The sequence below is a fragment of the Macaca thibetana genome, chromosome 6 (genome assembly GCF_024542745.1).
Source record: "Macaca thibetana thibetana isolate TM-01 chromosome 6, ASM2454274v1, whole genome shotgun sequence".
Classification (NCBI taxonomy): Eukaryota; Metazoa; Chordata; class Mammalia; order Primates; family Cercopithecidae; genus Macaca; species Macaca thibetana.
This window is the reverse complement of record NC_065583.1, coordinates 135,651,458-135,671,246: the sequence shown is the minus strand read 5'-3', so window position 1 is coordinate 135,671,246 and position 19,789 is coordinate 135,651,458. Positions and strand designations below refer to the sequence as shown.

The window sequence follows — 19,789 nt, the reverse complement described above, 5'->3', positions numbered from 1 at the left end:
ACTAGCTTCTTCTAAAAACAACATTCTGAATCAGGATTTCTGGCAACCTTAGAAATGTTGAGATTTTTACTGATTCTTTCTTTGAAGATGTTTAACGTGACTGTTCCTTTCTCTACAAGGCACAGATCCCCAGAATTAAACAAAAAAAGCATTTTGAAAGCTACGCACACAAACAGCAAGGAACCTAGAGCATGCCATCTACAGAAGCTACCCTGAGCTGGGGCCAAGAGCACTTGAGTGTCTGTAGTTTATTAACTCAGCAGTGCCTTATCAAGGTGGGAGGAGCGTTTCTGCAGCTCCGTGGAGAAGGAACAGCCAGACTCTGAGTCACCGCATACTCACGTCACTCTTCCTGAACTTCGCTTTCAAGCTCTTCATGTTTAGTCCATTCAGCCTTCCAAAGCTCTAGAGATTTTTCAACACCTAAGCAGAGAAAAAAAGGACATATGTAGGTTTCCAAATAAGGTATTCTGTCTTGATTGGATTACAACTTTGGGTCATGGGTAGGAGACAGAGCAGGGCTGGGTTGGGAAGGTGGTCAGTTAACAGCTGAGGAGTGGTAAATAACATATTTCCATTTATAATATACTCCCTAGAAGCTTCTGACATTTTCAAATTAACCAAAACTTCCATTTTTTCCTACTTATTAACATTTATTTTAACTGACAAATACAAATTGTATATACTTTTACGGTGTACAACATGACTTTTGAAATATGCATGTATTGTAGAATGGCTAAGTTGAGCTAATTAACATATGCATTGCCTCACATACTTATTATTTCACTGTGATGAGAACACTCCAAACCTACTGTCAGGAATTTTTCAAGTATACAATACACTAACTATAGTTACCATGTTGCACAATAGATCTCTTCATCTTTTCCTTCTAACTGAAATGCTGCATCCTTTGACCAACATCTCCCCATCCACCTCCCCCACCGTCCCACTCCCACACCCCCACCCCTAACTACTATTCTATTCTCTGCTTCTATGAACTGGACCTTCTTAGATTTCTGTATCAGTGAGTTCTAAAACATTAAAAGTAGAGCAAGTCTAAGTTACTGCTTAACTGTCACTATACAAAATGCTGTATCTCTATGTTCAAGTAATTCTTCGACATATCTTCTGTGCTGCAATCATGCCATCCACCTCCTTGTGAAAGTGATGAGGAAAACAGTTCATATTCCAGATGCCACTCATTCCCTATTTATTTTTCTCAGTGTTTGTTCCCGTCTCCCCTCCCCAGAATGCACAGGGCAGTTAGTGAAAAATGCCAGGAACAACAAAACCTCCCTCATCAAATAGCTCATTCCTCAGGGGGCCTCTCTAAACAATGCAAGACTCTCAGGGTCCTGTGGGACTCAGCAATTCTGAGTTGCAGCTGAATCTTAAGCAATCACTTCATTTAACATGGGTCTGTGGTCCCCTGGAAATTGAATGTAATTATCTTTTAGCAAGCATACATTTACCTTTTTCAGGGAAGAATGCTCCGAGTTTTCACTGGATTCTACGAGGTAGTTGCCACCCTTCAAAAGTCAAGATTGCTTGTCTAGTCTAAGTGCCTCATTCGCAGAAGTAGAAACAGAGCCTCAGACAAGTTTTGAAACTTGCCTGAGTCACAAAGCCTATTCATGATAAGATTCAGAACTAGACCCTAAAGCCTGACTAGTGGCTGAATGTTTTCACTGCCGTATATGGTTTTGGTGTTTTTTTTTTTTTTTTAATTTCAATAGTTTGGGGATATAGGTAGTTTTTTGATACACAAATTCCTTAGCAATGAATTCTGAGATTTTAATGCAAACAATATGTTGTCTTTTATCCCTCACCTCTCTCCCAACCTCCCCTACCCACTCTGTATGTTTTTGCATCCTTATAGCTTAGCTCCCACTTACAAGTGAGAACATACGGTATTTGGTTTTCCATTCCAGAGTTCCTTCACTTGGAATAACGGCTTCCAGTTCCATCCAGCACTGCCCTATACAGTTTTACAACTAAAACCAAAAAGCCAAATCCTGTGTTAAAACATGTATAGACCTTATCTTTTTTTTTTTTTCCCTTTTTTGTGGAGAATGGGGTCTCGCTATATTGCCCAGGCAGGTCACGAACTCCTGGGCTCAAGCTATTCTCCAGCCTCTCCATCCCCGACAGCTGGGATTACAGTCACGAGCCACTGTGCCCGGCAAACATGTACAGACTCTACCTTTTTCATTACATTTGGAAATGTACAAAATGTGTAATCTTTGCATGTAGATAAAAAAATGAAAATACACTTAGGTCAAAAAAGGCAAGATAATCTATATGAAAGTTTCCATCACATAGTAAATGCTCAATAAATGTCACATCAAGCCCACTGCAAGTGAGAACAGGTGACCTTTAACAGCACCATCCCAGAGGAGAACTGAGGAATAGCAGGCACACGTTTACCACAGTTAACTACTGTTTTCAGAAGCCTTGCCAGGTCATCTCACATTCCCCCACATCCTTATTATTCTGAAAAAAAACTGACATGAGAGGATGGTTGGGGAGTGCAAGCCACTGAATGCCGTACTCATCCTTCTTCTTGAGCTTGTTGCTACCTCTAGAAGTCACCCAGTGACTCTCTGGCTTCCAATGTGTCTACTTTCATTCTTGCTGCTGTCATTGATTAGGGCCCTTGGATAAACGGTGTGAAAACCCAGTCATCATGAAGCACTTTGTTGTCATGAATCTGGAGGCCTCACTGTGACTGCAGCCTCTCCATGGCCCCTTTCAATCTTCCCAGCCTCAGCGGGAGTGACAGATGCATGTTGCCTTGGAAACGACACACACCATAATTACACATTGTTAACTGCCAAGCATTTAATCACAGAGAAGGCTGGGCTAGTACCTGAATAGCAAGTGCAAATTCCAGGGCAGTGTTTCTCAAAGTCAGCCCCTAGTTAATCCATATCAGAAGGACCTGGGGACTAAATGTAACCTTTCAGCCCCTGTCCTGTGAAAACTGAATCTCAAGGGGTAGAGCCCAGGAACTTCCTTGGTTGAATTTTTGCACACTGAAGTTAGAGAAACTAGAACTGATGTAGGTGGAACAGGAACACACTTGTCAGAGTTGGGCTGGTTCATAAACCAAAGTTGGGTTGTTTTTTTTTTTCAAGTCAAAACAGAATCACCTTTTGATGAATCAAAGTAGAAATAATGATAATCAGATATTCCCAAACTGTCACTGGCTAGCCCAGGGTTTCTACACCAACTGTTGCTAGAAAGTGGAAATCATCCTTCGAATTTAATTCCTTCCCCCTTCTTGTGGAAGTACTAATAACCAAGGAAACAGGACAAATCAGTCCAGCAAAAAAGGGAGAAAAGAGAGGCCACATATTGGATAACCCAAAATGTGCAGTTCCCCACAGCAGAGCCACTCAAAGCATTCCTTCATTCACACATTCAGAGAGCACAAAGTCTTAGGCAACAGCGGGGAAGATTTTTGTTTGAGGTCATGGGGGTTTCGTGGGTGTTGTGTTCGTTTTTCTGTGTATTTGTCTTTGGCTTTTCTTTTTTTTAAAAGCATGCAGTGAAAAGTATACAAACTCTTATTTGAAGAGGATTAAATAAATAAAGCAATAATTCCAAAAGTTCCCAAGGGAAGGTATTAACCGCCAAATTGAGTGTCTTCCTGGAGTCCCTGGCTTTGGGTGTGTGACAGCTGGGTGGCCCACGGGCCTAACTCCACAGTGATAGAGATAAGTGTCAAAGGAAAAGAAGTTCTGGAAATCCACACAATGGTAACTCTAGAGGCAAGAACTGTAGCTGGGGTAAAGTTATTAATAGATCACTGCTTTCCTGGTATTCACGAAAGGATCTCACACCTGGAAGCCATGGCTGGCGGGAAGTAATGTGGCCCCTGGAATAACGCCAGGTGCCAGCTGTCCCAGCATCTCCTCTTCCTCAAGATGAATCATGAGTAAACGGACTCGCCTTCCTTGGGCCAACTGGGATCTTACAGTCCCATTTTCAATCCCAAACTTCCAAAGCCCAGGCTGGGCTACAGCCTATGTTGAGTAAAGTGACATCTATCAGTTTGGCAAGGCCACACTAAAGGCAGTCCTTGGAAAAGTCATTAAATCAAGATGCTTACTTCAAAAGAAATGCAGCAAAGCTGAATTAGCTGCACAGCAGCCTAACTGGAGTATGTACCAGACAGGATCATGCATCTATGGAAAAAGCTCTCTGAACTAAGTTCTCCCATTTCAAGCAAGATAAAGCATACCTACCCACTGAGCAGAAATATTAGTCAGTTTGTTGCCCATTTAATTCAAAATCAGTTCCTGCAATATGGCATCCATCACTGGCCACCAATCGTCAATCACTGGCCACCAATCATCACTGGCCACCAATCATCACAGAATGGACGTCACATTGATAGATGAGGATGGAGCAAGGCAGAGATGTACATGCTTGTTTCCATCTCATTTGAAAGACTGGATGCAACGCTGTTTATTTATTAATTCATTTTCCCTTTTAAAAAATAATTTAACTCCCAATCCTAACCTGCATTTTAAAACCTTGATATTAGCCTATACAGCTTTATCATTAACAAAAAAGTTAAACTTCTTTGAGCATTAAAAAAAAAAAAAAAAAAAAAAAAAAAAAAAAACCCTTACAATGGATATGGGGTTTTCTTTTGGGTGTAATGAAAATGTTCTAAGATTTATTGCTGTAATGGTTGCACAACCTGTGAACACACTAAAAACCATTCATTCATACACTTTCAGGAGGTGAAGTGAATGGTATATGAATGATATCTCAACAAAGCTGTTATTTTTTTAAAAAGCTTAATAATCTCTATTACATTCGCCAGTCCTTAGGATTAAGAAAATTCCAGGTTATTCGGATATGGTGGCTCACGCCTGTAATCCCAGCGATTTGGGAAGGCGAGGCAGGCGGATCATTTGAGGTTGCAAGTTCGAGACCAGCTGACCAACATGGTGAAACCCTGTCTCTACTGAAAATACAAAATTAGCCGGGCGTGATGGCACATGCCTGTAATCCCAGCTACTGTGGAGGCTGAGGCAGGAGAATCGCTTGGGCCCAGGAGGCAGAGATTGCGGTGAGCTGAGATCGCACCATTGCACTCCAGCCTGGGCAACAAGAGTAAACTCCATCTCAAAAAAAAAAAAAGAAAGAAAGAAAATTCCAGGTTAGAAACCTCTAGACTGATGAAGAAAGAAATGCAGCCAGGCGGGCGTAGCAGCTCATGTCTCTAATCTCAACATTTTGGGAGGCTAAGGTGGAAAGACTGCTTGAAACCAAGCATTCAAGACCAGCCTGGGCAACATGGCAAGATCCTCTCTCTACAAAAACAAAAAAATTAATTAGTTGGTGGTGGTGGCACATGGCGCATAGTCCTAGCTACTCAGGAGGATGAGGTGGAAGGGTCACTGGAGCCTAGGAGTTCAAGGCTACAGTAACCCATGATCATGCCACTGCTCTTCAGCCTGGATGAAAGAGTGAGACCCTGTCTCGAAAAAAATAATAATAATATTCCATCACAAAATATGGGAATACATCTATAGAATTCTCAGCCAAACCAGAACACTAACATGTGCCCCTAAATAGGCTTCAGGACTTTTTCTTGCAAGTTAAAAAGGACATCAGAATTAAAATCCACACCACAGACCAAGTGGTGAACAAGCCTCAACACACTCTTTCTCTCCTTGTCGGCATCTACCTCTTCTCACTCAAGTGCTTGAGTATTTCTTTAGACAATAATCTCTCTGCAACAAAAATGCAATTTTAACCAAAGCCGTATAAACATTCAATTTTCTCAATCCAGCAAAACAAATACATTCTGTTGAAGGTCTCTCCAGACCAACTTCCCAGTGAAGGTATCCTTAACAACACAGCACCTCACGCCATCCGAACCCCTCCCAGTGGGCGGAAGCTGCTTCAACCTCTGCCTCTCAGACAGGGCTGTGCTGTGAGTTATGTTGCTGCTTCTGGAAGAACACAAAAATGGGAAGCAGGGCCCAACGGGTACTGTTCCTTCTTGCCCAATTTACCTTACAGCAGATTTGTACTGTTCTAGAAAGACAGAATTTTAAATACATATAAACACTCAGCATAGGAACTACGAGCAGGCCCAGAGGACTCCAAACTGACTGAGGATATGAATAAAGAATAATTTAAAAATCATCTTATAAGTAGGTGTTAAATACTGTAGAAATTCAAAGAGTGAGAATCTTGAAGGGCTAGAAAAAAATCAGAGAAGTCTTCCCAAATGGGAGCAGGGCTCTAACTGAACTTAAAGGAAACACGGGATTTGGACAGGTGAAGGAGGAAAGGGCATTTTGTCCATCTCTCTCACAAGATGGGGGACTCCTTTCTTAGACTTTCCAGGTAAGGGTCTGACACCTGTATACTCTCCCCAAGTGGTCCCATAAGCTATGGTGTGAGCGTGTCCTCCAGAAGTTCATGTGCTGGAAATTAATTGCCAATGTAACAGTATTAAGGGATGAGGACTTCAAGAGTGATTGAGTCATGAGGGTTCTACCCTCCTGAATGGATTCATGCTTTATTACGGGAGTGAGTTAGTACTTGCCAGAGCCCGTTATTATAAAAGTGAGCTAGGCTTGCTTTGTGGTCTCTTTCGCATCCACCTTCTGCCACCAGATGTCCCTTGCTAAGGACCAACACCATGTCCTTGGACTTCCCAAAGTCCAGAACTATGAACCCAATATGCTTATTTTCTCTGTAAATTACCCAGTCTGTGGTATTCTGTTATAGCAACAGAAAATAGACTAAGACAGTAGGGGTGGTAGGAATCATTGCATAGTTCTCTGCAAAGAATGATCCTCCCCCAGTCTGACTCCTTTAGACCCTGGATGTGAGTGAGGGATTCAAGAACCCCATTACCAGTTTTCAGCTGATTTGAAAATTTACATCTCAGACTACCTACTTACTTTGGAATAGAGTATTTTCATTTTGCCTGTACTTGAGTCCTGACCATTGGCATATAATCAATAAATGTTTTACAGTTGAACATGCAGAACAAAGATACAGGATAAAGTGCTTGGATAGACTTTAGACCTCACCTGACCTTAGCAAGGCTCTCATGGATCCCAAGTGCACTGAGGACGGTGAGTTCTCTGATACGGGTTAGCGTCATTGGGATATTTGTACAAATGCAACACGGTGATTGGGTTTTACTACGTACAAGAGAAAAGCACTAAGGTTGTAAAAGACCCAGCTCATTTGGCCTCTGAAATCTTACCAGGATGCCCCTCCTTTTTCCTTCCCACCTGCCCCTTCCCTCTTATTACTGCTGTCCTCATGCAGCATCCCCCCAGTCACGTGCTAAGCCTACCTGAAGGAGCTGACCATATTCAATAATGCAACATTAGGGTCAGAGGAGAGCAAGGATCATCAGCTAGTACCCTGGAGGCAAATTCTTAGGACAGAGATTTTCTCAGCCTGATTCTAGAACTATGGGGCAAGCCAGGGATTCCCCCCACAAATCAACATGCCTGCTGTGTTATTTCATGTGAGACCTTCTTCCCCTTCTAGTCAGGGAGCTCCTCAAGAAGGAAAGCGTCCATCCTAGACAGGGCCAGGGTTTCACCTCTGGCCTCAGCAAGGCTCTCTTCATAGTCAAAACTTAGTGAAACTTTGCACTGCCTAAATGAATCAACGATGAATGAATGAATGAGCACTACGGTTAGGTTGAAAACACAGACATGCCACAGTCATTTTAGCCTGAGGTGCAAATTTTCAAAGGATTCAACTGAAAACTGGTTAACAGGGCTCTTACTCACGTCCAGGTCTAAAAGGGTCAGAGTGTGTTTGGACTGTGGGAGGGTCTTCCTTTAGACAGAGCTATGCAATGATTCCTACCACACCTACTCAACCTCATGAGAGGCTTACAGGACTGAAGAGATTGGACGGTGTCTGATCCACGCCTGAAAACTCTAAAACGGAGAGAAACTGGCCTATGCTTCAAGGACGGAAATGAAGGAGAGGTTGCTGTTGTGTTGTAATCAGCCTGAATGCTGGAGTTTATTTGTGCATAAATACGTGTTTCCTATGGAGCATGTGTACACAACTCACAATAGAGGGAAATAAGTGGTGCTAGATTCTGTGTAATAGGGTAGATTGGAAGGACACAGAGGGCAGAGGGAAGCAGATTCCCTGATGGAGAAGCAAGAGGCAATCACATGACATTCATCAAGAGAATTGCAGAAGAGGGGTCTGCAGTGATGGTCCAAGAATGGAGTGAGAAGAGGGAGATCTCCAAGAGGCCCCTCTGCTGGTGTGCCAGGGCTGCCACAGCAAAGTACCACAGACTGGGTAGTTTAAACACCACAAAATAAAGCCCAAGGTCAAGGTGTCAACAGGGTTAGTTTCCTTCTGAGGCACTTCTTCGTGGCCTATAGATGGATGTCTTTGCCCTGTGTTTTCACATGGTCTTCTGGGTGTGTCTGCATCCTAATCACTTCATCTTATGAGGACACCAGTCATATTGGATTAGAGTCCACCCATATACCTTATTTTACCTTAATTACCCCTACAAAGGTCCTATCTCCAAATACATGTACATTCTAAGAAACTGGAGGTTAGGACTTCAACACAGAAATGGGATAGAGGGGCACAATTCAGTCCATAACATTCCCAGAAATAGCCCAGAATTAAGAGTAAAACAAACATCTGTCAAATTCAGAACATGGCACTATCATGCTATAGTACCAGTCAAATAAGAATTTTCAGCCAGAAGTGGTGGCGGGTGCCTGTAATCCCAGCTACTCGGGAGGCTGAGGCATGAGGATTGCTTAAACCTGGGAGGTGGAGGTTGCAGTGAGCTGAGATCGTGCCACTGCACTCCAGGCAGGGTGACAGAGTAAGACACTGTCTCAAAAAGAAAAAAAAAAAGAACTTTTTTATCCCTCTAACTTCTTATCTTCCCCTGCCCTACCCCTAGTTTTACCATAGAGAGATCCCTAGAGGGATCCCAAACTGTGATAGGAAGATGCCGGAGGCAGGGTAGCAGGGTGAAGCAGGGACAAAGAGAAAAGGGAGAGCTATTTAACTTTAAATCAAATTTCAACGTTTTATTGTTATTAGATTGGTGCAAAAGTAATCACGGTTTTTGCCATTAAAATAACAAAACCACTATTACTTTTGCACCAACCTAATATTTGACATTGAGGACTCTAAATTCTGAATTAAGAGTACTTAGCAGTTGAAACTGACTGCAGAACTTTTTTTAAAATCTAAGAATAAGTCAGAGGCTGGGTGCAGTCACTCATGCCTATAATCCCAGCACTTTGGGAGGCCAAGGTGGGAAGATCACTTGAGCCGGAGACCAGCCTGGGCAACATAGTGAGATCTCCATTTCTACAAAAATAAAAGTAAATTAGCTGGGTATGGTGGGGAGCACCAGTAGGCCTAGGTACTTGGGAGGCTGAGGCAAGAGGATCGCTTGAGCCCAGGAGTGTGAGGCTACAGGGAGCTATGATTGTCACTACACTCCAGCCTGGGAGACAGCGCGAGACCCCATTTTTAAAAAAAGAAACGGCCAGGTGTGGTGGCTCACGCCTGTAATCCCAGCACTTTGGAAGGGCAAGGTGGGTGGATCACTTGAGGTCAGAAGTTCGAGACCAGCCTGCCAAAATGGCAAAACCTCGTCTCTACTAAAAATACAAAAATGAGCCAGGCGTGGTGGTGTGTGCCCATAATCCCAGCTACTGGGGAGGCTGAGGCAAAGAATCACTTGAACCCAGGAGATAAAGGTTGCAGTGAGCTGAGATCGTGCCACTGCACTCCATCCTGGGCAACAGAGTGAAATTGTGTCTCAAAAAAATAAATAAATAAATAAATCATAGATTTCATCCAGAGACAAGGAATATACTAACCTCACAAAATAACTTTCAGACAGGGTGATACAAAACAAGGCTGCTTTATGATTACTATCTCATAAATCTTATTTATTCAGCAAACCAGATACGTTATAGATGAATAAACAAGCAAACTTTCTTTTATGAATTAACAAAAGTACAGGTTTGTTAAAAGACTGCCCAGATAAAGTTAGGGGGGGAAAGACATAACAATAATGTCATCTTGGCAGTGAATCCTTTCCAAAATACTTTAATATCTCAGATTTTTTTCCAAGAAAATAAATGAGCACATTCTTTTTAAACCACAAATGTCATTTAGATACTGTATCATAATGATCATGTAGTAAAACTCTTTTGAGACTATCCATCTCCTATATTCACAACTTGCCTTTATCCAGGGGATGACATTTCTCTTGGAAACCAAATATATCATTCTTCTTTGAGAATAAAACCTGCCATCAACCAGGATTGATCTTAGTCTATGAATCAGCCAGAGCCAGCAGCACTGACTGACACAAAATTGGCTGTGGTTCTGGCAGCACTACTTTCTGGTCTGTCAAATCCACGACTCACACGCTCCAATAAGCCTACCAAAGAAAATTCCCAAGGTTACCTCCTGCCCTAAATCCATCCAATTTAAAAAAGCATGGCTTAATCAAAACAAGCTACCTCTGGAATACAACAGTCACTCTAGGACTAGGAAACTCCATGCAATTATCCCTTAAATCGAGGTTATTTTTAAGATGATCCCTAAAATGCTCATCCTATTCTGCGTTCTTTTGATGTTCATTACAATACCACCTTCTGAACACACCACCATGTTCGCCTCTGAAGAGAAAAACCACCTCACATGTGCCATGCAACTGACCCCTAAGGGTCACCCCAAGTCACCCCAAGTGACTATGTATGGATAAGCCTCTTCCTGTCTTCCTCAAAAGTCCATTCCTTAAGTTTCACCTATCTTGAAACCCAAAAAAGCCCATCAGGTTTAAACATAGAGATCCAATCCTCAAACATTATTGGTGAAAATGTAAAATGGTACAGCCATTGTGAAGTGCAGTGTGACAATGTCTTACAAAGTTAAATATACATTTACCATATGACTCAGCAATGCTATTCCCACCTATGAGAGAAATGAAAACATATGTCCACACAAAGACTGAATATTTATAGAAGTAGCATTCGTAATTGTGGAAAAAGTAAAACAACAGAAATGTCTGTCAACTCGGTAAATAATCTGTAGCAATTCCATATAATGGAATATTACCCAGCAATAAAAAGGAATAGAACGCGGATCCATGGTAAAGCATGGATGAAGCTCAAAAACATTTTGCTAAGTGAAAGTCAGACAGAAAAGACCACACATTATATAATTCCATTCCTTTTTTTTTCCTTTTCTTTTCTTCTCTTTTTTTTTTTTTTTTAAGAGACAGAGTCTTGCTCTGTTGCCCAGGCTGGAGTGCAGTGGCACCATCATAGCCCTCTGCAGCCTCAAACTCCTGGGCTCAAGTGATCCTCCCACCTCAGCCTCCTGAGTAGCTGGGACTTCCAGTGTGCATCAACACACCCAGCTAATTTTTGTATTCCTTGTAGAAATAGAGTCTTGCTGTCTTGCCCAGGCTGGTCTTGAACTGCTGGCCTCAAATGTTCCTCCAGCCTGTGCCTCCCAAAGTGCTGGGATTAGAGGCATGAGTCACCACGCCTCAGGATTCTATTTCTAAGACATGTCTAGAAAAGGTAAATTTATAAAGACAAAAAGTTGATTGGTGGTTGTCCAGGGCTGGGAACGCTAATAGGAAGTAATTGCAAATGCCATAAAGGATCTTTCTGGAGTGAGGGAAATGTTCTAAAACTAGATGGTGGTGATGACTGCAAAATTCTGTTAATTTACTGTATACTAATGAACTGTATACTAAAATTAGTGAATTTTACAGAAAGTAAGTTCTATCTCAGTGAAGTTGTTCTCAAAAAGATGCAATGGCCCAGGCATGGGTGGCTCACGCCTGTAATCCCAGCGCTTTGGGAGGCAGGGGCAGGTGGATCACGAGGTCAAGAGATCAAGACCATCATGGCCAATATGGTGAAACCCCATCTGTGCTAAAAATACAAAACTTAGCTGAGTGTGGTGGTGCAGGCCTGTAGTCCCAGCTACTTGGGAAGCTGAGGCAGGAGAATCACTTGAACCCGGGAGGTGGAGGTTGCAGTGAGCTGAGATCATGCCACTGGACTCAGGCCTGGTAACAGAGCGAGACTCAGTCTCAAAAAAAAAAAAAAAAAAAAAAAAAAGACCCAATGAAGGCTGAGCATGGTGGCTCATGCTTGTAATCCCAGCACTTTGGAAGCCCGAGGCAGGCAGATCACCTGAAGTCAGGAGTTCAAGACCAGCCTGGTCAACATGGCGAAACCCCGTCTCTACTAAAAAATACAAAAATTAGCCAGGCATGGTAGCGGATGCCTGTAATCCCAGCTACTACATGGGAGGCTGAAGCAGGAGAATCACTTGAATCTGGGAGGCGGAGGTTGCAGTGAGCTGAGATCACGCCACTGCACTCCAGCCTGGGCAACAGAATGAGACTCTGCCTCAAAAAAAAAAAAAAAAAAAAAGATCCGATGCAAAAAGCAAAAGGGAGGCCCATATACAAAGAAATTGGTAATGAAAAATATCTTCAGAGTGAGTAAGAAAACAGGTTCTATTCAGGGTTATATTTAATCCCTGTTGTTAACCTAGAAAGAATGAATTGCCAAAAGTTGGCTTACTACATATTCATTGGTTCTTTGACTCAGTTTTGAAATAAGGAAACTCGGGCTCTCACATTCTGGAATGTTGGAGACGTCATTTACAATGATCGCAGTGGTGCCATTTGGCTTGTGAATCTCTTTCCTTACCCAGGCATCCAGTGTCTTCATTCTTTTCAGAATAAGGAATATATAAATATGTTAATGACATAGATTCTGTGAATTCTGATGCCCTAGGAGTAAGGGAGTGGATGGAAAGTCCAGAAATTATTTCTGCTGCCCCAACTATCATATTTGGACATTATTCAAACACTGTGTATTCAGTAAAAGGATTTTTTTGGTCTTCAGTTCAACAGAGCGGGGGTGCTGGCTCACGTGAAGGCAGGCCTCCCATTTCCTTGAGCAGAACACTGTGGCCTGGTACTCCAGTAGTGGATCCATGAGGGGTCAGATCAACAGGGCCCAGCCTGCCCTCCTAGCCTCCCCACCCACTCCAACCAAGTCCTTTTGGCAATAGCTGCTCCCCTAGAGATGGAAATGTATCCTCATCAGGGCTATTCAGAGACTCCGGGATTTTTAGATTTGGGGGAGGGGAGGTAGACCTTCCTCTCTGGGTGAGAACTGGGAAACCAGGAGCCTGGTAGCTGCCCAAGACCCAGTCCTAGCTGGTTTGAGAGAGGGAACCAGGGGCGGTGGTGGGAACAGGGTTGGGGCGCTGATTCCAGGGATCCCTGAGGCCCTGCTATAGCCAAACCCTTTTAGCACAGGATGTGCGGTCACATAAGGCAAGGTACGCACCTTCTAGCCTAAGCTATTCCAAGTTGGGTCTCTGACACTTGCCCTCAGGCACCCAAGTATTTGTCAGTACTCTTAGGCTGCAAGTGACAGAGACTCAACTCAGATGCCACAGTAAAAGAGGTGCCTTGATCTTCAACAGCACAATTGCAGGTGGCATTTCAGTCTGTTCAGCCCATTGCTGAAGTCAGCAGCTAAATTTACTTCATGAAGCTACAGAAGTGAAATATATAATAGGATGACCTACAGTGTCCCCTTTGAATCTGCAGGTTAAGGAGGGCATGTTTATCATTCACTTGTTTGGCTATTCGCTGCTTGTGGATCTGTCCTGCCCCACTGCCCTCACATAGCCTCACCTCCTAAGTCCTCCATTCATGACCCTCCTCTAACATCAGTGCAGTCACTGAAGGAGACCTTGCTGGCAATATAAGTGTGAGTCTTCTGGGCTAATTCCATTCTGAAAGTAAGTACTGCTCTTTGGCTCTCCTATAGAAATCAGGCCAACAATGAAAACAATCACAATTAACTAGAAGTGAATAGCATTAAATGATTTTTTTTTTTTTTTTTTTTTTTTTTTTTTTTTTTTTTGAGACGGAGTCTCGCTCGTCGCCCAGTCTGGAGTGCAGTGGCGTGATCTCGGCTCACTACAAGCTCCGCCTCCTGGGTTCAGGCCATTCTCCTGCCTCAGCCTCCCGAGTAGCTGGGACTACAGGCGCCCGCCACCACGCCCGGCTAATTTTTTGTATTTTTAGTAGAGACGGGGTTTCACCGTGTTAGCCAGGATGGTCTTGATCTCATGACCTCGTGATGCTCCCGCCTCGGCCTCCCAAAGTGCTGAGATTACAGGCGTGAGTCACCGCGCCCAGCTGCATTAAATGATTTTTAAACCCTCAAGAAATAAAAAAGCCACTGTAACAGCTGAGTTTAAGAGGAAATGGTGCTTGGGATCTGGAGATAGGAGTGGACGCTATCTTCTCTGCTCTCCTGGGACTTGACTACCCAGAACTGAGGGAGTACAAAGGAAGGAAACAAGGAAGCTTGTTTCCCTTGAGTATATACTAAGGAGAAATAGGAAAAACAAAACCCTCAGGATAGGCAGAAACAATGTAAGAAGGACAGATGGTAGAGAAGCTGCCTTTGGTATGGGGTGAGAAGGGGTGCTGGGGCTCAGCTGGACCAGGAGACTTCAATGCCTAATGATAAATAGCAGTTAATCCTTGAATAGTGGTGAAGGTATGGTATGAAAACACACTGTCACCCTAATTTATTCTAAACAAGACACCTGGAAGAGACACCACCTAACCAAGGCATCAACCCCCAGGGGCCATGCCAGCCTGGATTTGCCACACTACAAATAGAAAAGCCTTTCAGATATTTTTCCATCACAAGCTGCAGGCTGTTCTGGGCCATGGGGGCAGCTAGATCCACCTGCCTGATAAAGACAAACTGCTGTAAACTAAATTTGAAACCCTAGACTTTCTTTCGATTTTCAACCACTTTCTGTGTGCAGGCATATAAAGCAAACAGCACTAACATGAAGGACGGGGAATGCTTCCATTAACCAGTAAAGACTGAATATGCTCCCCCCACGCCCCACACATATCCACAAACCTACATACCTTGCATCTAATGCAAGAGTTTTACATGGTAATAGCATTAAGGCTACTCAAGAACTTACAATTTATGAGAAAAGGTAAGAAGCCTCTCATTTATTACTCATGTCATATGCACTGGAAACCAAGTACACAAATGATACAGAAATACGGACCATAGGACCCCAGCCTACAAAATCATTGTTTCTTTTTTTTAAATAAAAAGTTCACATGGGTTAATGCACTTGCACAAAAGTTTTGTAAACCTGAAACTCAAATGTCTATTATACCATGTATAATTAGTTTGTGATAAAGCTATTGTAATTCTCTACAGAAATGCTTAAAGCTAAGGGCAAAATCCCAGTTAACTGGGTAAGAGGGAGCTTAATCAAATATGCATCTATTGAGAACATTCTAGATGTCAGGTGGGGTTACAAGACCTATAAGAAGACATATTATTTAGACCAGTACTGTCCAATACTATAGCCACATGTGGCCTCTGTGCATTTGAAATGTGACTAGTGCAAATTGAGATGCACTGTAAATGGGATTTATACAATGGATTTCAAAGACTAGTAAAAAAGAATGTCAACTCCATTATTAGTAAGTTTTATATGGATTACATATTGGAAATAATATTTTGGATACACTAGCTAAAATTATTAAAATTAATTTCATTTTTAAAAAACTTTTTTATTGTGACCACTAGACAATTTACTATGATTTATGTGGCCTGCATTAGTGGTTTGCTTGCATTTTTATTAGACAGTAATGATTTAGATTTTTCCCTTCAAGCACATAGCATCTTATTATTAATACTAACAAAGCAGATGTAAAATTAAGCAGAAAATGTATATGCTCCCAGCTTTAACATTCACTTACTATCATAAGATCACAAAACAAATCTAGCAAATAATGGAGGTTAATAATTAAACAATGATTGATCGTTGCAATTTAAGAGATGCACTCTGCCACACATAGAAAGGATAATTAGCCCACAATTTTATTTCACTTAAAGGCTGATGGACTCCTAGTGTATGCAAACTCAACTATTACCCTGTTGCCGAGAAGACCATGTCTGTCTATGAAAGGGCTAGTTTACCACTCTGGGAATCTCCTGTATTCTCTTCCCCCTTACGTGGTGCCAAAAGACCATCCTCAATTAGGGCTGACAAAGGGGCACCCACGGGGCTACATTCATCCTCCTTACTGTTAAGAAGCTATAGCTTTGACTTGCTGTACAGCAGCTAACAAAGTAGGACTGTGTTAGCTTATCCCATTCCCAAGTTTTCTGTAGTGGAGGCCGAAAACTCCAAAAACACAAAAACAAAAAACAAAAAACTATTACCCTGTTATATACTATTCAGAAAACATGTCTATGTGTTTCTCTATCAACATTTGGAAAATTTTCCCAAAAAATCAATAGGAAATTAACTATACCACTGCTTCATGCTAAGAGCTACCACTTTCGGTTTAACCAAGATGTTACTACTCTGTGTCTAGATTATGGTGGTAGCAACAAAAGTTCTCTCGTGAGACTGAGGACCTTGTTAATACAATCTGGAATAAGATAAGACTGGGGACTAATAAAAGAACTACATCTTTAGATTGTCCACATTACACAATGACATAATAATAGAAGGGTAAATAGGGAGAATGCTAATACAGAGAAACAGTTGCAAATTGAACAGAAGACACAAGTCAGATGTATTACAATAACATGTGGGGCAACCTCTCTTTATTGCTATAGATTATAATGGTAGAAATAATCATGTTGGCCAAGATATCAGCAGTTCTTTAAAGGTAGGGTGATAAAAAACATGATGACATTAGCAATGATAACAACGGCCACAATAGCGATCCTTTAAAGATTACTTTGCAAAATTTTATTTTTAAAATTATTTTATTATAAATGAATATCGTCTCATTTAATGCCCACAAGCACTTCAAAATTAGATGCTATTGTTATTATTCTCAGCTTCCAGACTAGGAAATTGCAGCAGAGAAAGTTTATTTAGCCAAAGGGGCATAGCGTATAAATAGAGGAGGCTAGATTAAACTAAGGTTCAACTTCCAAGCCCAAGACATGACACTGGGCTGCACGTGAGACAACACCAGTAATTTTTAAAAGTCTGGCCAACAGACCAATCTTTTTAGTGCTTCAAAGAAAAAAACCAGTTGCCTTCAAAGATGGAACGAGTCCTCAGAATTGCTGCTGGCACATAGAGGTCCCTCTAGGAAATGTGAATGGGCCAATTTGCAAAAGGCATTCTTTCTGGCTGTTGGTCCTCACTCACACACCCCTGCCTCACTGGAATGGAGGTAGCATCTTTATTTCTTTGTTCTCACATGGAGAGCATACGCTTAAGGAATAATTTTACACAAAGTCAATAACAGAGAAAATATAAAGATAATTATAGACAAGTGAAATGGCTATTTTTACATTAGCCTGGGCTGACAGCAGACTGGGATGGAGGTTTCCATGTCTTGGCAACAATTTGGAAAAGCAGAACGTTTAGTTACTTATGTACTTCTGTAACATTAGGACATTTCTGTTCCTTAAGAAATTATTCCATCCTGCACAACTCTCTCTAGCCTATAAAGAAGAAAATACTGCAATTCTTCAGGACAATCTAAGCACTGATGCTACACAAGTGGAATCCTGAAAAACATCACCCAGCGAGACAAGAATGGGGCAGAGGTGCTATTGTTCAGGTAGCCACACACAAAAGCGCCCGCAGCCCACAGCCTGCCACCTGAGCCTGTAGCACTTATCACCAGGACAGCGTGAGTCGCTCCCTGTTTCTTTTGCCACAGTGGATATAAACACCTACTTTCAATTTATTTGATCAAAGAGGCATAGAATCAAATACCCTTTGTTGTAGGGGCTATGCACTTAAAATAATCAGGGGTTGTTTTAAAGAAGAGACAGAAAGCAAGCCTGCTGCCAAACAAGGCACAAACACTAACAAAGCCATCAACAGATTGGCTGGGAGACAGATAGGTATCACTTGGAGGAAATCGGTGCATCGTGTGCCTGTCTCATTAGGCTTTTAGAGACTGTAGAAGAAGAGCAATTGCAAAAGGAAACCAATAGCACACCCAACACTGTGTAAAGTTGTATACCACAGAAAGAACCTAATTACCGGCTGGGTGTGGTGGCTCACGCCTGTAATCCCAACACTTTGGGAGGCCAAGGCGGAGGGATTACGAGGTCAAGAGATCGAGACCATCCTGGCCAACATAGTGAAACCCCGTCTCTACTGAAAATACAAAAATTAGCTGGGCGTGGTGGCGCATGCCTGTAGTCCCGGCTACTCAGGAGGCTGAAGCAGGAGAATCGCTTGAACCTGAGAGGCAGAGGCTGCAGTGAGTCAAGATGGTGCCATTGCACTCTGGCCTGGGGACAGAGCAAGACTCTGTCTCAAAAAAAAAGAACCTAATTACCTAGGAATTTATCAAGATTGCTGAGAGGCTGTATACATCATGAAGTTAGTGGCAGACATGAGTTTTTCCTCAAAAAACAAAAACACTCCAAGAAAATCTTGGATGGTAAGTATATGGATATTGACGACAGTTTCCATGCCTACATTTTAAATAGTTTTTTTTTCCCAATTTAAAAAAGCTCATAAGAAATGTGAAATGTTTTTCTCAAAAGAGAAAAATGATATCAACTCCAAAGAAAATCTAAGAAATTTTTTTATTTCTTTAAACAAAGACCCAAGAAGGTTGTGAGAGCATTTGAATTAACTTGTACCCATGATAAATAGAAACCGGGCCTGAAGTGGGCCTGTGCTTGGAGACAGAAAGATGGAATACTCAGCACCCTGCCTGGTGCTACGGCCTCCTAACAAGTTAAATAAAGGATGCTGAACCCTTCCTGGGGCCCACTTTTTTTTTTTTTTGAAACATTCTCGCTCTCTTGCCCAGGCTGGAGTGCAATGGCGCAGTCTCGGCTCACTGCAACCTCCGCCTCCCGGTTCAAGTGATTCTCATGCCTCAGCCTCCTCCCAAGTATCTGGGATCACAGGCGCGTGCCACCATGCCCAGCTAATTTTTGTATTTTTAGTGGAGACGGGGTTTCACCATGTTGGCCAGGCTCGTCTCGAACTCCTGACCTCAAGCGATCCACCCGCCTCAGCCTCCCAAAGTGCTGGGATTACAGGCGTGAGCCCACCCCTGTCTTGGCTGCCTTTCTTAGAGAAGAAAGAAAATGCAGCCAGTTGTCCATGAGCCTCCTGGCTCATAAGTTCCCACATCCTCTGGGTGGCTGAGAAGAGGCCACTGTGTATGGCTGTCCTCTCTCAGCAACAGAAGTAATTCCTCTCATGTTTGAAAAAGGATCAATCACCAATATGTCAGCTTTCGTGGGAGAGATGTTCAAATTACTTGAGCATTCTTGTCAAATTAAGAGGCTCAGCACGGAATCTGTCAACTCACCAACAAAGCCCTACAAACATTTGTTACGTGGTTCTTACAGCCAAGGGCCTGGGTCCTGCACCTCTTCTGACCTCCATGCTGCCGTTCAATGCCATTGGCCTCCCCTGGAGCTCCCAATATTCACCCTCTTCTTTGGGGTGAATTGTCCAAGTCTCTACAAGTCTTCTGCACTTAAGACTTAGGAGTCTTTCCTCAAAAATCAAAAGTAGCCCAAGGAAATTCTGGATGGTAAATATATCATTATTGGCTATTATTTCTATACCTACGTTTTCAATAGTTCTTTTCCAGTGCAAAAAAAAAAAAAAAAAAGGCTCAGGCAGGGCGTGGTGGCTCATGCCTGTAATCCCAGCACTTTTGGGA

General features: G+C 42.4%; 2 protein-coding genes across 6 annotated transcripts in view; both read right to left on the bottom strand.

Annotated features, from left to right (window-relative positions):
• Positions 1-19,789, bottom strand: part of BRIX1 (biogenesis of ribosomes BRX1) — a 305,669-nt gene that overhangs the window by 240,211 nt on the left and 45,669 nt on the right. The gene's annotated exons all lie outside the window — the stretch shown is intronic.
• Positions 1-19,789, bottom strand: part of RAI14 (retinoic acid induced 14) — a 174,544-nt gene that overhangs the window by 143,383 nt on the left and 11,372 nt on the right. For 2 of the 5 annotated variants that reach the window (XM_050793812.1, XM_050793818.1), the window contains exon 2: positions 343-423. In XM_050793812.1, the coding sequence (XP_050649769.1) occupies positions 343-378 (36 nt within the window). In that variant the 5' untranslated portion in view covers positions 379-423. Of the gene's footprint in view, positions 1-342; positions 424-1,472; positions 2,479-2,509; positions 4,459-19,789 lie in introns of those variants that run through there. The other 3 variants (XM_050793811.1, XM_050793813.1, XM_050793810.1) reach the window with 3 other exon arrangements.